We start from the raw sequence: 18,884 nt of genomic DNA, 5'->3' as shown, positions 1-18,884 counted from the left end.
AAATTGGAGGGAATAAATGCTGTGGGTGAATATCAAGTGCTTAATGGATACACATCTGAGGGCATAGGTGACACAGGCAGGGAAGGCCTCTTGGAGGAGATGTGATTTTAGGATGGCTTGGAAGGTGGGGAGAGCATTGGTTTGTTGGATATAAAGGATAAGAGAGTTCCAAGCCAGGGCTCTAACCAAATGTCTTCTCTTTGGGGTTTTTTTTTTTCTTTAAATACCAATGGCCCCATCTAGCAGATGCCATAAAATGTCATTATCTTGGCTAAATAAATAAATAAATAAATAAATGGTCATCTTGCCAGATTGATATTGTATTTTGTTTTCCTTGTAGAAAGAAATCCAAGCTATGAGTCAATGCAGCCATCCCAATGTGGTGACCTATTACACCTCGTTTGTGGTAAAGGATGAGCTTTGGCTGGTTATGAAGTTACTCAGTGGAGGTAAGTCACTACACTTGTGGGTCTGTGGTGAGTGGATCGTGCTGTGTCCAGAGCAATTAAGTTGTCTATTTGTGCCACACAATACTGATGGTGTGGTTCGAATGCAGCCATTGAACTGCAATGGGAAGGAGTCAGCCAATCATCAGCTTGTATTGCTCACCCTCCATTTTATCCCCACGCAGGGCAGGCACGAATGGCAGTGTTGAAAGGAGGTGCCAAGGCAGAACAAAGCATGGAAAACTTGCCTACTGTGTGACTTTGGGCCTGTCACTTAACATCTCAGTACCTCAGTTTCCTCATCTGAAAAATGGGGATTAAATACCTCTTATCCCCATCCCTTAGATTGTGAGTCCCAGGTTTGGACAGGGGCTGTGTCCGATCTGATTATCTTGTATCCACCCCAGTGCTTGGCACATATGAAGCGCTTAACAAATGCTATGATTGTTATCATGTTATTATCATTATTAACTAGTAGAGCTGGAGCCCAGGAGCATTAATTTGGATGGGTTACCTGGAGGAGGGGAGTTAAACAGGACTGGGAGGAAGGGAAGGATGTGGATTGGTGGAGGATCCACTCCCTCACTTTCTTTCTATAGTTCGCTCCCCCACAACAGGGCCCTTCTTCAGGAAATGAGTCCTGGTTCAAGAACCAAGGTTTCGTGGCTAAGCTGGCCCTCGGAGCTAAACTGGGCAGCCAGGTTTACAGGCTTGGCCTTTCCCATCTGAAAGCCTGGCTTCCAAGCCCTGACCATAATGTGGGGAGCTGTCCCGGTTAAATAAAGAAAGGAATAAAGAAGTGAAAAGTCACTGCATTGACTTGGATCTGGCAAAGTCAAGAACAGAAATAACAGTTCACTGGAGGACTGCTTTGTGGCAGGGCTCTGGGGGGAGTCTTGGATCTCTCTGTACCAGGCCCTAGCCAAGACCATTAGTCATTGTTTCCTTGAGTGCCCATTCTGTGAGCTAATTAAAAAACAAAGCAGGAAGAGGAGCCTTGCCAGCCCTGTGCCCCGGGATTGGCTGTTGCAGTGTTCCTCGTTTGTGCTGTGGGCCGCTGCTGCCTTGTCAGTGCTGTGATCTTGTCTCAGTCTCTCCCTCATCTTTCCACTATTCCCTCTCAAGGCAACTGGGAGAAACCCCAGGTGGCATCATATTTACACATCTAAAATCTAGTTCCTTTAACTCAGAAAATAAGTTTTTTAAAAAAATTTTTGTTGTTGTTTTTTAATACTGTGCCATGGGTCACTATCCTGGAACTCTTCTCTGGTCTTGTTCATATTCCCCATGTTTGACCCAGTGTATCCTCCCTCCAGTCATTGCTCTTTGGCATAAGGACGGTTAAACAAGTGTCCACAAGTCATGCTGGTATTGTGGACAAAATGGAAACATTCATCATTCCCTCATAGCAAGAAAGGAAATGCATTTGCAGGCTTGGTTTCCCACCGGAAAAAAAAAAAATCCTTGTGCAGTTTGGCTTTGGTAATCCTAATTGATCAGGAAGCCTAAGGGGGCACCATGCACATGAACTTGATTTTTCTGATGGGGTGAAAACCCTAAGGAAATTGAAATTATGTCCTCTATTTCCATTATATCTCTTAAGGTGGGTGGCTGGAATGATGTAATAACATCTGATGGGGAGACTATATCCTCAATTAATGACTGTTGAGGGCCAGAAGCTAGACTCCAGACCATAATCATGCCATGTGTTAACTCTTCAGAAATGCTGAGCCCTAAGCTAATTGGCTATTATTAATGGCCTAGAGCTACTGAATATCAATTATTATATGTTGAAATGTGAATCGCACATTGCCATGGACATTCGTTCTATTTATGGTAATTCCAAATGTTTCCTGATAGCAAGATCAGGATTTTATCAGGCATTTTCTTATGGTCTGACTGCTAGTTAGCCAAAGGAATCACCTCCTTTTCAGCAGAAGAATCATATGGCTGTGGGCATCTCTTATCCATGATCCTGGATCCTATTTTTGAGTGCTGATAAGTGGCTGAGGCCCTAGATACCCCCACTTCTTCTTGAGCCTCTCTGTTGCCCAGCCCACTGTATCCTGGAGACTGTTCTGCTAAGGAAACCTGCTAGTTGCAGACAAGAAGGAGAAAGAAAGAGTCTGGTGCTGAGGTTCCCCAAGCTCCCTGCCTGTTTGCATTTGTCCACCAGTAGATCAACACAGAGGAGAGCAAAGCCTTCTTAATAATGATGATGATAATTGCAATTGTGCTAATAGTTAAGTGCTTGCTATGTGCAAACGCTGTACTAAGTTCCAGGGTAGATACAAGATAGTCGGATCAGACCCATCCCTGTCGTATGTGGAACTTAGTGTCTAAGGAAGAGGAAGAACAGAAAATCCCCATTTTATGGATGAGGAAACTGAGACACTAAGAGTTGAGCAGAGCTGGACTTGCAACCTCTTGTTTGCCTGCCCAATTTGCTGTAATAATGGCAAAGCCACAAACACAAGTACTGTGTCACACAATCCTTAGGGTACATACAGGAATGCTTTTGTCATCAACGAAGCAGCTTTTGTTTGAGTTGGACGTGGCTAAATTTTGAACTAGGAGAACAGTGCTCTTATGATCCACCAAGCGTTGGTGAAATTGCATCTGAAGGTCTTCTAATGCTTGTCGACTTAGGATCCATGCTGGATATCATAAAGTATATCGTCAACCGAGGCGAACACAAGAGTGGAGTCCTGGAAGAATCCATAATAGCAACAATTCTTAAAGAAGTTTTGGAAGGCTTGGATTATCTTCACAGAAACGGACAGATTCACAGGTAAGATTTCTGAAGACATTTGTAATTTAGACATCTGTATGAAAAGCTAATTGGCTGCTTTGGAAGGTTGTCAGAGGAAAGTGTAACTTAGGTAATTTACTGATTTGGTTTTCCAAGATCAGTTTCCTGGATTAAGATAAGTAAAAGTTGAACCAGCAAGATACTTTAGAGAACTGTTTTTTACCATGTGAACTGATGATTAAGGGCTATGGATGTCCTTTGAAAAAAAAAATTGATTTCTGAGATGGTAATGAACTTTTTTTGATGGTATTTGTTCAGCGCTTACAATGTGCCAGGCACTGGACTAAGTGCCAGTGCAGATACACACAGCCTTGGAAAGCTTTGCTTTGGGAATTTCTCAGAATGGTCTTAATACTTATGCAGCTACTTTGTTGTAAAAAAAAAAAAAAAAGCCTAAACATTTTGGACTAGACACAGATTTAAGCCCCAAATTCCAAAATAATATAATGAAAGAAGAAAAAGCAGCTTTTAGTCACTTAAAATAACAGCAGATTTGTGGCTTGTAGTGCTGATTATTCTCAACTCACACCTTTCTTGGCCTACAAGACCCACCATAGGCCTGCACAAGATATTCTTAGTTAACCGTCCCGGATCTGCTTGAAACTTCCATCTAGAGTGGAAAAAGGGTGGGACACATCTCATTTCCTGGTCATGGCTCTTAATACTTTGTGACACATTATGGCATCTCTGAAGTGGGCTTTCCAGCTCCATTGCCCTAGTGATTCCAGGTTGCTGCATTTCTTTGGCGGTGCTTCTTGATTTAGTGGACCCTTGTGGAAGCTCGAGTCCAATGGATATTTGCCGGTCACAGATGTTTGAGGCTTTTCCCCCCTATAAAACTGTAAATGACTTTGTACTTGTTACAGCAGGACACTATCTAGCACTGTTTTCAGCCACTGAGCCATACCAGAGGGAGTAAACTCCCATTTAGTCACATGCACATTTTCGGTCTGGGAAGGGAGTAATATTTGTTTTGGATTCATAAGTCCACTCTGTTTAAACTGAATCCAATAAAATACTCCTCTAATGGAGGAGAGAGATATTATTTGATAAACTGCTGTGTGTGAATGTGAAGTGTGATAGCAGTATAATGCAGTATTTTTCAGGAGGCTTTGATGAGGTTTGAGGAGTTTTCAAAGCAAAAAATTTGGGGACCTCACCAGGACATAAAACCAATTTGAAGCCCAAGATTTTTACGTAGAGAGTGTTTCAAATTGTTTACTTCTGAATAAGAGGAAAATATAAGTCAATGGAAAAGGGATTTGATTAATGCTGTTGTAAAATCAAGGATCTAATTGCTGGGAATTTTAACCATCTAGTTAATGCTGTAGTATGAAACATCTGTTCCTGGGGAAAAAAAGAGCCCTGGTTACCAGATGTTTTTCACTTTGCATTTTAACCAAAAATCACATATTGGTATTTGCAAAGATAATTTTGAGGTCCTCCTTTCATAGGTGGTCTATTTTTCAGGTTTCCTGGAGAGGAATGTATATAATGAAATATATTTTCTGTGGAAATAACTCTTCTGGTTTGTTCCTGCTAGGGATTTGAAGGCTGGTAATATTCTTTTGGGTGAAGATGGTTCAGTACAAATAGCAGGTAAAGATTTTGATCCTAAAATTTCCAGTTTCTTCTTTACAACTTATTCTCTTGTTGCTTTGCTGAAATCTTTTAGGGGAATAATACCCCTCAGTGAATGTTACCTGAAAGATTCCATTCCTGATCCACAGTGTGGACATCTTGCCCGATGTTTGGGAAAGTGCCAATTTGTGATAACTTTGCTGTGAATCAGAGCCAGTGGAGGAGGAGCACACCTCTCACTTGGGCAGGTGTGGAGACCCCATGGAGCAGTGGGAGTCTGCTCAGGGCGTCTGTGGGACAGGAAGCCCACTCTCATCCCTGAGCCCACGGGTAAGTAGGGTAGCAGCTTCCGTCCAAAGCAGGCCCCCAGTAATGTTGGTATTTGTTTAGAGTCTAGTATGCGCAATGTGCTGAGGTAGATAGAACAGAATCAGTTGGACACAGTCCCTTTCACAAATGGAGCTCACAATCTAAAGGGAAGGGAGAATAATAATAATTATTAATAGTAACAATAATAATAATAATTATGGTATTTGTTAAGCCTTTACTGTTTTAAGTGCTGGGTAGATACAAGATAATCGAGTTGAACACAGTCCATGTCCCACATAGGGCTAACAGTCTTAATCCCCGTTTTACAGATGAGGGAACTGAGGCACAGAGAAGTTAAGTGATTTACCCAAGGTCACCCAGCAGACAAGTGGCGGAGCTGGGATTAGAACTCATGTCCTTCTGAGTCTCAGTCCCATGGTTTTATCCACTGGCCCATGCTACATCTCTAACAGATAACTGTATTAAGCACTCAGTGCTCTATACACAGTAGTGCTCAATAAATATCATTGGTTGATTGATACTTTATCCCCATTTTACAGATGAGAAAATGGAGGCACAGAGATTTCACAGCAGGCAAGCAGCAGGGCCGGGGTTAGAACCTGGTTCTCCTGACTCCCAGTCTAATGCCCTTTCCATTAGGCCACGCTGCCTCCAAGTGGTATGGGCATCATTTGGAGGCAGGCACAGAGTAGCCATTTTACAGCGGATTGATGTTGGTATATAAATCACCAAGTCTCTGGATGCTATTATTTTTACATATCTTTAAAATGCAAAGAGCAGCCTCAGGGGGCCAGCATACATGGTCTTGTTATCCTCTTTTAGGGAGCTAGCAGAGAAGCAGTGTGGACTGGTGGAAAGTGCACCGGTCTTGGAGTCAGGGGACCTGGGTTGCAATCCTGGCTCCAATTGCCTGCTGTGTGACCTTGGGCAAGTCACTTCTTTGTATCTCAGTTTCCTCAACTCTAAAATGGATTAAATAACGGTTCCCCCTTCCCCTTTGACTGCGAACCTCCTATGGTACAAGGACTATCTCTACCTGATTATCTCATACTACACCAGTGCATAATACAGTGCTTGGGACATAGTAAGCACTCAACAAAGACCATCACCATGAAGAGCCTGCAGGAGGGCTGACCTTTTCTTAGTCTACCAGAATAAGGAAAGCTTCCAAACCAGGTGGAACATCTCAGAGTGGCCTGTAAAATCCCTGGAGCTTCCCTGATCTGAGGAGTACTTGTCTTTTCTTTCTGGGGTTCCCCTAGGCTACATCACCCTGCTTCTGAGTCATGGATGTCAGGTAGTTGTTAGGAAAGCAGTAAGTGAAGAGAGCCCGGCTTTGAATCTTTCCATTGATGGTTAGCTCCCTCCTACAGTTACCCAAGAAATGAGGGAGAAAGCACATTTTTTTGGCATGATCCGTGTGATACCTGGAATTTTATAGGACTTTAATCTTCGAAACCAGTGACTTCGAAACCTAATGTCCTTGGGAGGAAGGGAGGGCCAGGAGGCATTTTCTCTGTTTTGCAATTGGAGAAATGGAGCAATAGAAAGGTTAAGTGACTTTGCCTAGGGTCTGCCAGCAGATCAGTGGAAGTGTTGGTATTGGAACCCAGGTCTCCTGTCTCCTAATCAAGCTTTTTTTCCATGACACCTCCTGGGTTTGAGAAGCACAGAACCATGAGGAGCTTGGGTTTAATCTTTGACAGTTGTCTGTGTGCCAGAAAGGTAGAGGACTGACAACTGAAGGTACAAGAAGGAAAATGAGGAACAAGCCTTCCAGTATGAGATTTCCCCGCTTCCCCGCCCACACCAAGAAAACTACTGCTGTGCTGCTGCTTTTACTAGGAAATTGAGTTTCACCTGGGGAGTTTGTGAAGAATATGGTTCTGGGGGAATTGAAGTATAAAATAATCAAGTATATTACTTAGGAAATTGGAAAAGTTACCTTGCTGTGAAGGTATCATTTCCACAATGAGAATGGAGGAAAAAAGATGTTTCCATTTTTATAAAGGTGTATGCTCCACAGGGCAGAGTAACAAATGGTATTTTTGCAGTAAGAACGTGCCAATTCCCTGTCCCCCATCTTGGACCATTATTCTTTTCTGTGGCCTCTTTTTTTTTAAGTGGTAATTGTTAAGCGCTTGTGTACCAACTCTGTTATATTGTATTCTCCCAAGGGCTTAGTACAGTGCTCTACACACAGTAATGCTCAGTAAATAGCATCGATTCATTGATGAGATAATTGAATGTGGGGATAGTCACTCCTGTGATATGTCAGAAGGAAAGATCGCATTAGATGGAAAAGAATGGATTGGGTGGGTCTGGATCACTAACATCCGTAGTTGTGCAAACAGAAATAATCAGAGCTGTAATTAGATTGCTTGCATCTGTGCATATATTTGGTCACCATCTGGCCTAGAGAACAAGTTCCACTCCTTTCTCTTTTCCCTACTTCCAGTCCCTGTCTGCTGAAGTGTACAACACTTCACACTTAGCTGGGGGCTGCTGTCCTCTGGATGGATGTAGTCAAAGACAACCCTGCTGACAGCCTCTCTTGCACAAGAATATAGTTGAGCACATTTTCTAGCCTGGTACTCTGTTGGTGAGCATCGCTTCCATTACTTGTCCAGCTCGGACTGCCCAGAGCCCTGCTATCTGCTCAGCTGTCAACTCATAGGATTTTAAGTTGGGTGTTGAGTGGGAAAGGAGAGCCTCCTGTCTGAAGGGCAGATGATTGTTGCAAAACCAAAAAATTTAGGCAAAATGCATCCCCTTATGATTCTTTTTGTGTCCAAACTCCGGTCACTTTGATTCATCTTATTCTCTGATAAATTTCAGGAGAGAGAAACGGAGAAGGTGGTGGCTTGGAGGCCTGCAGGCAATGAGTTTACAGGAGCTGAACCTGTAAAGACCTGGGCTTGGGGGAGGACAATGATACTGATATTCCTCTTTCCACAAGTTGTAAGCTTCTGTTTCAGGCTCCCTGGCACTCCGAGTGCACAAGGGCCAAGTTTGCTCTGTGGGCTGAATGTTAGCCTGTGGTGGAAGTAGCATGGCCAATGGAAAGGTCACGGGCCTCAGAGTCAGGGAACCTGGGTTCTAATCTCGGCTCTGCCTCCTTTCTGCTGTGTGACCTTGGGCAAGTGACTTAACCTCTCTGTGCCTCATTACCTCCTCTGTAAAGTGGGGGTTAAGACTGTGAGTCCTATGTGGGACGGGGACTGCGTCCAACCTGATTATCTTGTATCACTTTAGCATTTAGTATAGTGTCTGGCATACAGTAAGTGCTTCACAAATAGCAGAAAAAAAAAGCTGAATTGTGTGTCCCGTTCTTCCCCAACGCCACCACCACCAATATCATTTCTCAATCCTTTTTAGCGTCAGTGTCTACTTTAAACTTTATGAACTCTTCCTGTTTGCAGCTCCTACCATGGAAGCCAGGAACAACCTGTTTTTATATTGTGATAGTTTTGCTAAAAGACCCAAAGAGCAGTAAATAAAATGCAAATACAGTGACAGATGTTATAAAATATAGTACTCAGTATTTAACTGCAGAAAAATAGCCTGCATGCAAAGAAACCAGTCTTCCTGTGCTCATCACTCAGAAGAATTGTGCAGCATCACACTCTTTCCTTGTCTCTCATCCACTGGGTGTGCATGGAAACCCCAACCAGCCCCATAATCACAATTAGCAATTCCTTCTGTGAAGTGTGTACAGGCTTCAGCAGCAATAGAATTGCTCACACCATCTTGGGTGGGGGGAGAGAAACAAAGAGAGAAGATGACACAGAGCACCATGAAGAAATGTTTGCCCCTAAGGGCCATTAGGACTTCACAGTCAAGAGAAATAAATGTACTTCCTTCTTCAAAATCTGCCAGTAGGAATGAGGGTGGCAAAATAAAATTACAGGAAACAAAGAATTGGCCCCCACGAGAACCTAGGGGAAAGATGTACAGAAATTAATGCTCTCTGACTCCTCCAAGAAAAGCCTTGCTTTAGACACAACTGTTTGAAGAATGATTCATAGTCATTCCTTTTCTTTATTTTTCCTATATAACTCAAATAGGCTTTTTAAGAGAGCTTTGGGAAATAAATCCATGGCACTGAAGTTATTTAACTAGGTTTGCCTCTCTCTGTAAGTCTTTGTAGTTAAATAGTGATATTAAATGCCAGGTTTGACAGCATCGTGTTGCGTAAGGTTTGCTTGTGGCACTTCTCCGTGGCTCAGTGCCAGAGTGTTGTCTTAATGCTAGCGACGTCCTGTTAGTTGGGAGGCCTGCAGAGGTGGTTTCATAACTCTAGAATACTGTGGCTTTCCAGATCATGAGGGAGAAGTTGCGGGGCAATATGAACAGTCCCACAGTGAGGGAAGAGAAGGAGTGGATCATGATGTGGTTTCTGAGAAGATGAGGGAAAGAGCTAGAAGTTGAAAATACAATGAAGCCTATAACTCCACAAGCAGACTGGGAGCAGGAGCATTAAGGGGAAAGTTAGATGAAAAACAATGAAAGAGAAATCTGCCCAGTTCAGTTAAAGATCCAGAAGTCTTTGAAGACAGGTTTTGGAGTTACTGCTCTAGAGAGGAGAGTCCCTAGCACCTACGGCTTGAGAGGGGAGGGATGATTGTCACGGAGGGCCATAGAAGAAGGCATCAAGTTGGAGTTGCAGGAGCGAGACATGTTTCAGTGGTATTTATTGAGCACTTACTGTATGTGAAGACACCTGCGAGGGGCACTATTTAGCCAATTGTATTTATGCAAGTATATTTAAAGGGCCAAAAATGCTGTAGAGGTGAATGTTTCTTTCAGACTTTGGGTCTCTCTCAGCTAGTGGACAAGGAAGTGGAAAAATGGTTTGGGTGCTATGGTCTAGGTAAACTAGACCCTGGACTTTAAGCTCGGTGTGGGCAGGGAATGTATCTTTTAACTCTGTTTTATTGTACTCTCCCAAGTGCTAAGTATAGTGCTCTGAACACAGTAAGCTCTCAATAAACGTGATTGATTATTGGGATTGGAAGAAACTGGGTTGCTCACCTGCAAGATGAGATTAACATTTTAAAGACACAAATGCCTCCCCAGCTCCTCCAGTGGCCTGCTTAAAATTGTATTTATTCCTTCTGCCTTAAATTGAATTACTTGTACTTGTTCACAGAAGCCCACGAAGACATTAACAGTCAATTATTTTTGTTTTTCTGGTAGAACTCAGCACATAATTCTGGGAAACTGGGGTTAGAATACTTCCTGGTTTTTAAAAATACATAAGTAAATGTCATTACTTAAGCAGAGGACAATGCTGTTCCTGGGATACAGCTATTTCTGTAGAGTAGTGAACTGCTTCTGTAAACTCTTAAACAGAATGTGAAGTGTGTGGTTAAATCCCCACAAACAGTCTGTGTTTCCCATCCTCAAACAGCCTCTGGCAACAGTTTAACCAGTGAGTTCAGGAAGATCTGATGTGAGAAGAACCACTGTGAGGGCAGCATTAGAACAGGGAAGCAGTGTGGCTTAGTGGAAAGGGTATGGGCCTCGGAGTCAGGGGACCTAGATTCTAATTCTGGCTCCACCACTTGCCTGCCATATGGCCTTAGGTGAATCATTTAACTTGTCTGGGCCTTAGTTACTTCATCTGCAAGATGGCTATTAAATCCTCCTCCCTCCATGAGGCCCAAGTGGGACAGGGACTGTTTCCAACCTGATTATCTTGTATCTGCCCTACTGCTTAGAACAGTGCCTGGCACATAGTAAGTGCCTAACAAGTAACATTTTTTTTTTAAATCCTTCGATGGAATTTTCTTCAAGCCCTTTGCCATGTGAAGGGGTTTGTTTGGCTGCGAAAGAGAGAGGGAACTTGAGGGAGGGTTGGAAACGGAGAAAGAGACAGGAGCAGGTTTAACCCCTTTCCATTTTGGTGTGTGGGGGAGAATTTGGGAGTGTAACTTGTGGGAGAGAAGGAAGAGAAGATAAAGTAGGAAAGGAGAAAGAGGAGGGAAGAAGAGGAAGCCAAAGGTTCTTAGTCTTGAGTTTCCTGTTCAATCGTATTTGTTCCTCCATTGCTGCCTTTAGATCTTTCCTGGGTGTTGGGCTGGGGAGAGAGGGAGTGGATGATTTTAGTCTGTGGGAGCCTGGCCACATCAGGTTAAAATGCCGCCAGTTCTCACATTGCTGTTCCAGATTCCCACAGGGAGAGACCACCTGCCTCCTGAGGTCCCCTAGAGGCATCATGGTATGTGGAACTCCATTGGATGGCACAGCCTACTGGCCGTGACCACTGTAGAAACTGCCTGGTGCCATGACCATGACTCTTTCCCCATGTGGCCTGGCCCCATTGCCTCCTCAAGCTGCTTGGGCTGGGGTGGGGTGGACAAGTGGCCCCTCCTCACAGGATCCTAGTGCAGTTGCAGGTGCCCAGCCCAGCCCCGATAAGAACCAGAGGAGGAGCAGCAGCAGCACCCAGTGCCACCACCTGTGTCACGTTCATCCAGCCTGGTGAGGGCCTCAGCCCCCCTTCCTGGTGCACCTTGTCATCAGAGACCCTCAGCTCCTCTCTGGCTCCAGAAAGCCGAGAATGTGAACCTGATTACATTAGCCCCACCATGTCAAGTCCCTGGGGGCCATGGCCCCCTCGGAGTGGGCACCTGTAGAGAGGAGTTGGGGAGGGGAGAAGAAGGGGAGAGTTGTCCCACTGGGGAAGAGTCAGGTGTTGGCCTTGTTCTCTCAGAGCCCCAAGGTGGAGTTCTTGAGGTATGTTATAGAGGATACTGTTGGGACTGATTGGCCAATTACATTTGTGGTGGAAGGAAGAATAAGACAATCAGGTCTTTGTGTTCTGCATCAGTTGCTTTCTGTTTCTTGTGTTGATTTCCTTCTCTTGGGACTAAGAACCAAACCTACCTCCCAGTGGTGTTTGGGGACATTTTTGGCCATTTACTCAGATCAGCAGTCAAATCACCAAACTATGTATAACATTCTCACTGGGAGAATTTGCCCATGTTTAGACCCTGGAGAAATATTACAGAAACTTTTCATCATATTCTGTTTATATTTTGAAGTCTCTTTAGCCACGACTGGCCCTCTTCAATGTTTCATATAAATAATTAAGCTTGTTTTTTTCAGGTTCCTGCAGGAAGCACAACTGGACTAAATATATTTACTTTCTTCTTTATGGTATCATTTCCTAAGAGGGTCAGGATGTTTCCTTCTCTGCTCATCAAGGTTTCCAATAAAGATGCCAGGGAGAGTCAGGGTGGGCCAGATTGGTTCTTACTGGGACCATTCGATCGATCAGTCAATCATTTGTATATATTGAGTGCTTACTGTGTGCAGAGCTCTGTACTAAGCACTTGGGAGAGTACAATATTACACAGTGGTAGAAATGTTCCCTGCCCACAGAGAGCTTGCAGTCTAGAGGAGGAGCTACAGGATTTTGTTAAAAGATTAGTCAAGTCTCCTTCCATCTTGTCTAATGCCGTTGATTCGTCAAGTCCCCACTCTATGCAGAGCTTTGTATTGAGCACATGGAGAGTACAGGTGAGTTGGAAATCATGATCCCTGCCCTCATGGAGAACAGAGACCCATCCTCCTGGCTGTACAGCATTGTTTTTCACTCAGAGTTGGAAAGAGGAACAGCAGGGTGCTGTCTCTGACACTGGGCCCAATGGAAGTCTGTGTCTGTCAGGCGCAGCTGACAAAGAGAAAGGCAGATGTTTAGCCTTTCTTCTTTCAGTGACTGCTGCTTTGTGGGGGAAGTGGTAAGATTGGGGGTTCTGCTGTCTTGTACAGGTTTACAAAGTTGGGTTTTATTATAAGGTGCTGGCAAAGGTAAGGCTGCCAATGAAAGGGCAGCGGCAAGAAAAAGGGAAGGGTAAATTCAAGCTGTGTCACAGGAGGCCCTTGTCCAATGCCACCCACGTTTCAGAAGAGTGTCCGGTTTGGGAGCATTTTTGAACCACAAGTAGTATGCAGAGCACTGCACAAAGCTTTGGGGGAGTCTTTAAATGAGGTAAAAGAGGACTTGGGGTCCTGTGGTTTAAGCAAAATGTGGAGGTGCTTTCCCTGAAACCACTCTCGACATTTCCCCTGTTGTCGTGTTAGAAGAGACTGGAATTAATTGCTTTAGGTGGGTTTAAATGTCTACATTAGGAAGAATCCTGGACTTGAGTTGGGTGGAGATTTTGGAATATATACCCAGTAGATGTTGGAATCTTGAATTTTTTTCCTTCCTTGGAGATCTTTTAAGAATAGGTCTTATGTATAGCTACTTTTTTTTATGTATGTGTATACCCATTTGGGATGGTTTAACTGAACTTCTTTGGAAGACATGTAGTTTGGCTGGTGGGAGGAAACCCACAGCAGAGTAAGTTGAATGGAATCTGGTTGTCATCAAAAATGTTTATTTTTTTTCTTTAAAAATCCCACAAAACTAGAGCTCGGGTTATACTTGTAGTATTCGCTGTGCATTTTAGTAGAAACAGAAGAGCTGGAGATGTGTTTTATCTAAATGTGGAACCTGGGAAAAGTTAAAAAGTGTCCTAAACATTAGTTGCTTTTTGATGTTTATAGATTGTTGTTGTTGCAAAGGTACAAGTTTAGCAGGTATTGAAATGCATCTGTATATGACAGATGGGAATCAAGAGCTGTACAAATGAAGGTTTTTGACTCTTCAGGATTTAAATTGGCTTGGTTAATAGATCCCTCAAGGTGATGAAGTAGAAAAAGTGTGTTTGGGTAATAAGGTCTTTGAGCTTTCTGATCAGTGGAGAAGAGCTATCCTTCTCCTTTAGGTACCTAATTAGCATCCTAGTCCTCAGTCCTCCAGTGCAGGAAGGTCCTTTATAGGTGCAGCTTCCTTTTCCTGTGGATATGTTGTATTTAGTGCTCAGCCTTAGAGCTTCCATAGGCTCCGACTCTGCCTGCAGTGTTGTCCAGACCACCCCTTTCTGCTGATCTTTGGTGGTGCTGAGAACCTGCGAGGTGTGGATCTCCGCCTCCTTCCTTTCCCTCTCTCCCTCCCAAAGTCTGTGGCATCTGGGCAGGGAGAGTGCTCTCAAGTGCAGCCATTTCCCTTTTGGGTGTCTCTGGATTTTATATGCTTGCTGCCCCCTCCCAAAATCCACTGGGCATGGTGGGAAGGCTTCCAAATTACAGAGGTGGGCTGGGTTAATGCTGGTTGCAAAATGCTGGTTTAAAACCTCAGGCAATGAATGAGTAGCATAATAAGCATCTTCTTAGAGGCCATGTGTCCATCAGTGGTATTTATTGAACACTTAATTTGTGCAGAGCACTGGACCAAGCTCTTGGGACAGTTGGTAGACATGATCCCTACCCTCTGGGAGCTTACAGTCTAGTGGGAAGCTTTTATGTTTATTTTAACAGTGTCATAAATATTTTTATGTTTGTCTTCCACATTAGAGTATAAGCTCCTCGTGGGAAAGCACTCAAGTGGGCACTCTATAAATTCTTGTTCTGCTGCCACTTGTATTAATTGTATTTATTAAGTGCTTACTGTCTGCAGAGCACTGTGCTAAGCCATGGGAAATTAGGCAAAAGTGGAAATGGTACTACCCCAGAGCTTAGTGTAGTGCCTGGCAAATATAATTAAAAAAACAAAATTAGATGCGATCCTGGCCCTCAAGGGCTGCACAGTCTATGAATGTATGGGGGAAGACACATAAGCAGTGATGAAATAATGACACACTAAAGCAACAAATGAGGGAAGGAAAAATACACAAAATAAAACCAGAAGTCAGTAGGGTGGCACCACCACTGAATCTGATGGTGATTGTGGGGAATGTGGTTGCCATTCCTTGCCTCAGGCTTGCAGAAAGAGAAGTGGAGACAATGCCAAGCATCTAGCAGGGGTTTTATGCAGCTTCCCCAAGACTCCTGGCAGGCCTGGTGTCTTGGAGGAATTCCAAACTGTTTCCAGTGGGCTGGCAAGGGCACTCTGCCTTCTGGCTGGGCATAATAATAATAATAATAAATTGTGGCATTTGTCAAACACTTACTATGTGCCAAACACTGTACTCTGAAGTAGATGCAAGATAATAAGGTTGGACACAGTCCCTGTCCCTCATTGGACTATCAGTCCAGGTTAGGAGGGAGAACAAGTCAGCTGCTCTTTAGTGAGCACAGTTGGAGCAGGAAACTCCCTAAAAACTTGCCTGCCTTAGTGGCAAGGGAGAAGGCGATTGCAAGGAAGCCCACCTGTGAGTGCTGTGAGTCACCATGTGGGTGCATCTCTATAACCCTTCCCCCTGAACTTCCATTTACTACCCAGGAATCAGAACTTCCAGAGACTTGAAAATACCTGAAAGTGGAACAGATAAACTGTTAAAAAGGAACTTTCAAAACATGAAAAGTACATACCGGCTTGGGGTGGTTTGGAGATTTTTTGCCTCAAGCCAACCTAGTCAACCGTTTAGGGTTTCCTCCCAGTTCTTGCACAACCAGGTTAGGTAAGGGAGTTATTTTGTACAAACTGAATCAAATTTGCAAAGGTAACATAGTCTTGAAGTACTTAGGTCCCCACTGAGTGCATAGGATTGAACTAGATCCTTGCATAATTGAATGTCATCTTTCCTAGGGCTGTATTGAAACCTTCAGTGGGGTCAGTCCCTTCTCCTGGGTGCACAGTTCACTTACTGTAAAATGTAGGAGGCTCATCGTCATCATTGTCAAGAGTTAATTTAAGGACCCACCTAATAACAATTTAACTGTGGTGTTTAAGTGCTTCTATTAATCAGCAGTATTTAATGAGTGCTTACTGTGATGGGGAGGATGCAGAATAATTAGATTGAACACAGTCCCTCTCTCACTTGGGGCTCACAATCTTAGGGGGAGGGAGAACAGGTAATGTCATCCTTATTTTACAGATTAAGAACCTCAGGCAAAAATATGTTTTGGTGACTTGGCCAAGGTCACATAGCAGGCAAATAGTAGTAATAAAAGTATTTGTTAAGTGCTTACTATGTGCCAGGCACTGTACTAAGCGTTGGGGTAGATATAGGCAAATAGGGTTGGACACAGTCACTGTACTGTGTGGAGCTCATAATCTTAACCCCCATTTTACAGATGAGATAACTGAGGCACAGAGAAGTGAAGTGATTTGCCCAAGGTCACACTTGCCAAGGCAAGTGGTAGAGCTGGAATTAGAACTCGGGTCTCTTGACTCATTGTCCTATGCAGTTTCCACTTGGCCATGCCACATGTGTTCAAGGTTGTGTTCTGTGACGAACAAACCAGTTTGACTTGAAGCTTGGAGTCTAAATGCCGTGAAATTTGGCGAGGGTGGCCCACATCCCCAAATTACCAGATGGCCCCCCAGAGATGGAGAGACTGCAAGCATCTCATTCCTCTGGCATGGATGTGGTGAGGGAGCAGTAATTTCCATGCCCCATTCACTTCTTTCCTTCAGGGCTTCAGGAATCCCAGCCATTCCAATGTTGCTCCTGCTAACTGTGCCTCTTTGCGGGCTATCCAGGAGTGACATGGGGACTCTGGGCTGCAGGATGGCAAAGGCTGGAATGTTGTTCTCAGACTGAGTCAGACACATGGGCAAGGACGTTTGAGAATGCACCACTCCGAGAAAAGGAGTGGCGTCACAGGGATAGAAGAGGAAGTGAAACTTGAGGGAGAGCTGAGGTTTGAGGTTGTGTGGAGAGTGCCCAGTCACTTCAACATCAGAATTTTGTACCAGTGGTGAAGGAACCAATAGAATGGTTTGAGGTGGGTGTATGATGTGGTCAGTGCAGAAGCATCTCAACAGCAGTGGTTTAAATGAAGTGAGGCTGGAGAGATTGATGTGTCAGAGCATGGCTTGGGTTTTGGCATTTGATAAAGAGGAATTAACTTTTGTGGGGAATTCTGAAAACAATCTATGCTAAGTGGCACAGCAAAGGGAGCTGAAAGAAGATTAGTGGTATTAAAGAAAGTGAAATTATGAATGCAAAGAAAATACCAACCACAGGAATAGTAGATGCTCCAAATCAGCAGAAGCAGCAATACTGTGACACCTAGGAGTGTGAAGAGAACAGGTGAAAATTTTGCTTTGTTATTCAGGGATATGTGAATCCTTCATTTTTTTTATATTAATCAGCAAAGGGGAGAGGGAAGAGTCATTCAGAGGACGAGGGAAACACCAGCTTATGATCAAAGCTACCACGGAGAAAAATAATGGCTAGAAAGAGGGACAGAATCAGTCAATTAATCAAATCAATGGTATTTATAGAGCACCTATTGTGTGCAAAACACTGCACTAGGCACTTCCTATATTTCAAGCACTGTTCTAGGCACCGAAGTAGATATATTAATCTGGCCAAAAACAGTCTCTATACCACTACCACATAGGGCTTACAGTCTGAGTAGGAGGGAGAACAGATATTGAATCCCCATTTTGGAGTGAGGAAACTGAGGCACAGAGAAGTTGTGACCCAAGCCCACGCAGTAGGCAAGTAGTTGAGCCAGGATTAGAACCCAGATCTTCAGACAATCTAGACCTGTGGTGCTTACACTTGGGAGAGTACATTACAATAGAGTTGGTAGACAGGATCCTTGTCCCCAAGGAGTTGGCAGTCTAGTGGGCTTATGGACTAGCAGAATTAAAATGAGAGGATTTGTTTTAACAAGGTAGCAGGAGGACATAGCAAAGTTAGCTGGCCAGACAGAAATGAGGCAGAGTTGAGAATGGCGAGACTAAAGATAACTGAAACTGAAGGAAGAAGCCCTCGAAGGGAACTGTGGATGGACTCAAATCAGGTCACCTGAAGAACATCTGAAGGTGCGGATCCACTAAGATCATGTTAGAGAAAGATAGCATTGGAACTGTCCTGGGGCAGAATAGTAATCCTGGGTACTTGAAGATAACTTCTATGTAGAGATATACCTGGGGCTTGGATTGAATGAGACAAAAAATGTCTTGTGGAAGAAATCGACAGCAGCTCAAGAGTAATGGTAATGAGTTGGAGCAAGTACTGGAGAGAGAGGGAGAAGGAGGAGGGAAAGAGGGGGAGTGAGAGAATACAGTTATTTAGAGAGCAAAAACTGGAATGCACTATGAACTGATAGTCAAGAAGCCAGAGTAAAACTCACATTTTAGGTCCTGAACAAATAACCTTATTTAAACCTCTCCAGTCTTCCTGACAGTTTACTTTCAATCTTCCCAAGTGTAGTGGGTTGCATTTTCCTTTTATGATTTTTCCTTGTCATGAGGCAAGTCATTCTCATCTCCTTACCTGTTAGTCCACCCTGTCACCAACCACAGTTTCTCTCAGCTCATTGTTGGAAACTATTCCTTAGCCTATGAAGCTTTCCGAAGAAGATCAGTCCTTTAAGGTTACTGTTGCTTTGGTGTAATTAAAAAACAACCCCCCCCCTCCAAAAAAAAAGAATGATACCAAAAACTATATTTGTCAGAAATCAGGTTTAACTCTTAATCTCTATAAGCCATAGGAACTGTCTTTGTCAAATACTCCCCATGTTGTTCAAAGATAATGATTATTCAAAGAGAGAAACATCTGTCTTATGAAAAGCTGAAGATTTAGGATAGAAATTTGAGAAGCAGTGTGGGCTAGTGGAGAGAGCAAGAGCCTGGGAGTTGGAGGATGTGGGTTCTAATCCAGACTCCATCACTTGGCTGCTGTGTGACCTTGGGCAAGTCACTTAACTTCTCTTTGCCTCAGTTATCTCATCTGTAAAATGGAGAGTAAGATTGTGAGCCT

At 43.7% G+C, this 18,884-nt stretch overlaps 1 protein-coding gene across 2 annotated transcripts in view; it reads left to right on the top strand.

Moving 5' to 3' along the window:
• STK39 (serine/threonine kinase 39) overlaps window positions 1-18,884 on the top strand; it is a 218,150-nt gene that overhangs the window by 70,024 nt on the left and 129,242 nt on the right. For both annotated transcript variants that reach the window (XM_038751810.1, XM_038751809.1), the window contains exons 3-5: window positions 341-449; window positions 3,096-3,237; window positions 4,802-4,857. In XM_038751810.1, the coding sequence (XP_038607738.1) occupies window positions 341-449; window positions 3,096-3,237; window positions 4,802-4,857 (307 nt within the window). The remainder of the gene's footprint in view (window positions 1-340; window positions 450-3,095; window positions 3,238-4,801; window positions 4,858-18,884) is intronic.

Source organism: Tachyglossus aculeatus, chromosome 9 (genome assembly GCF_015852505.1).
Source record: "Tachyglossus aculeatus isolate mTacAcu1 chromosome 9, mTacAcu1.pri, whole genome shotgun sequence".
Taxonomy (NCBI): Eukaryota; Metazoa; Chordata; class Mammalia; order Monotremata; family Tachyglossidae; genus Tachyglossus; species Tachyglossus aculeatus.
The sequence above is the reverse complement of the archived record's forward strand: the minus strand, read 5'-3'. Positions and strand labels throughout refer to the sequence as shown.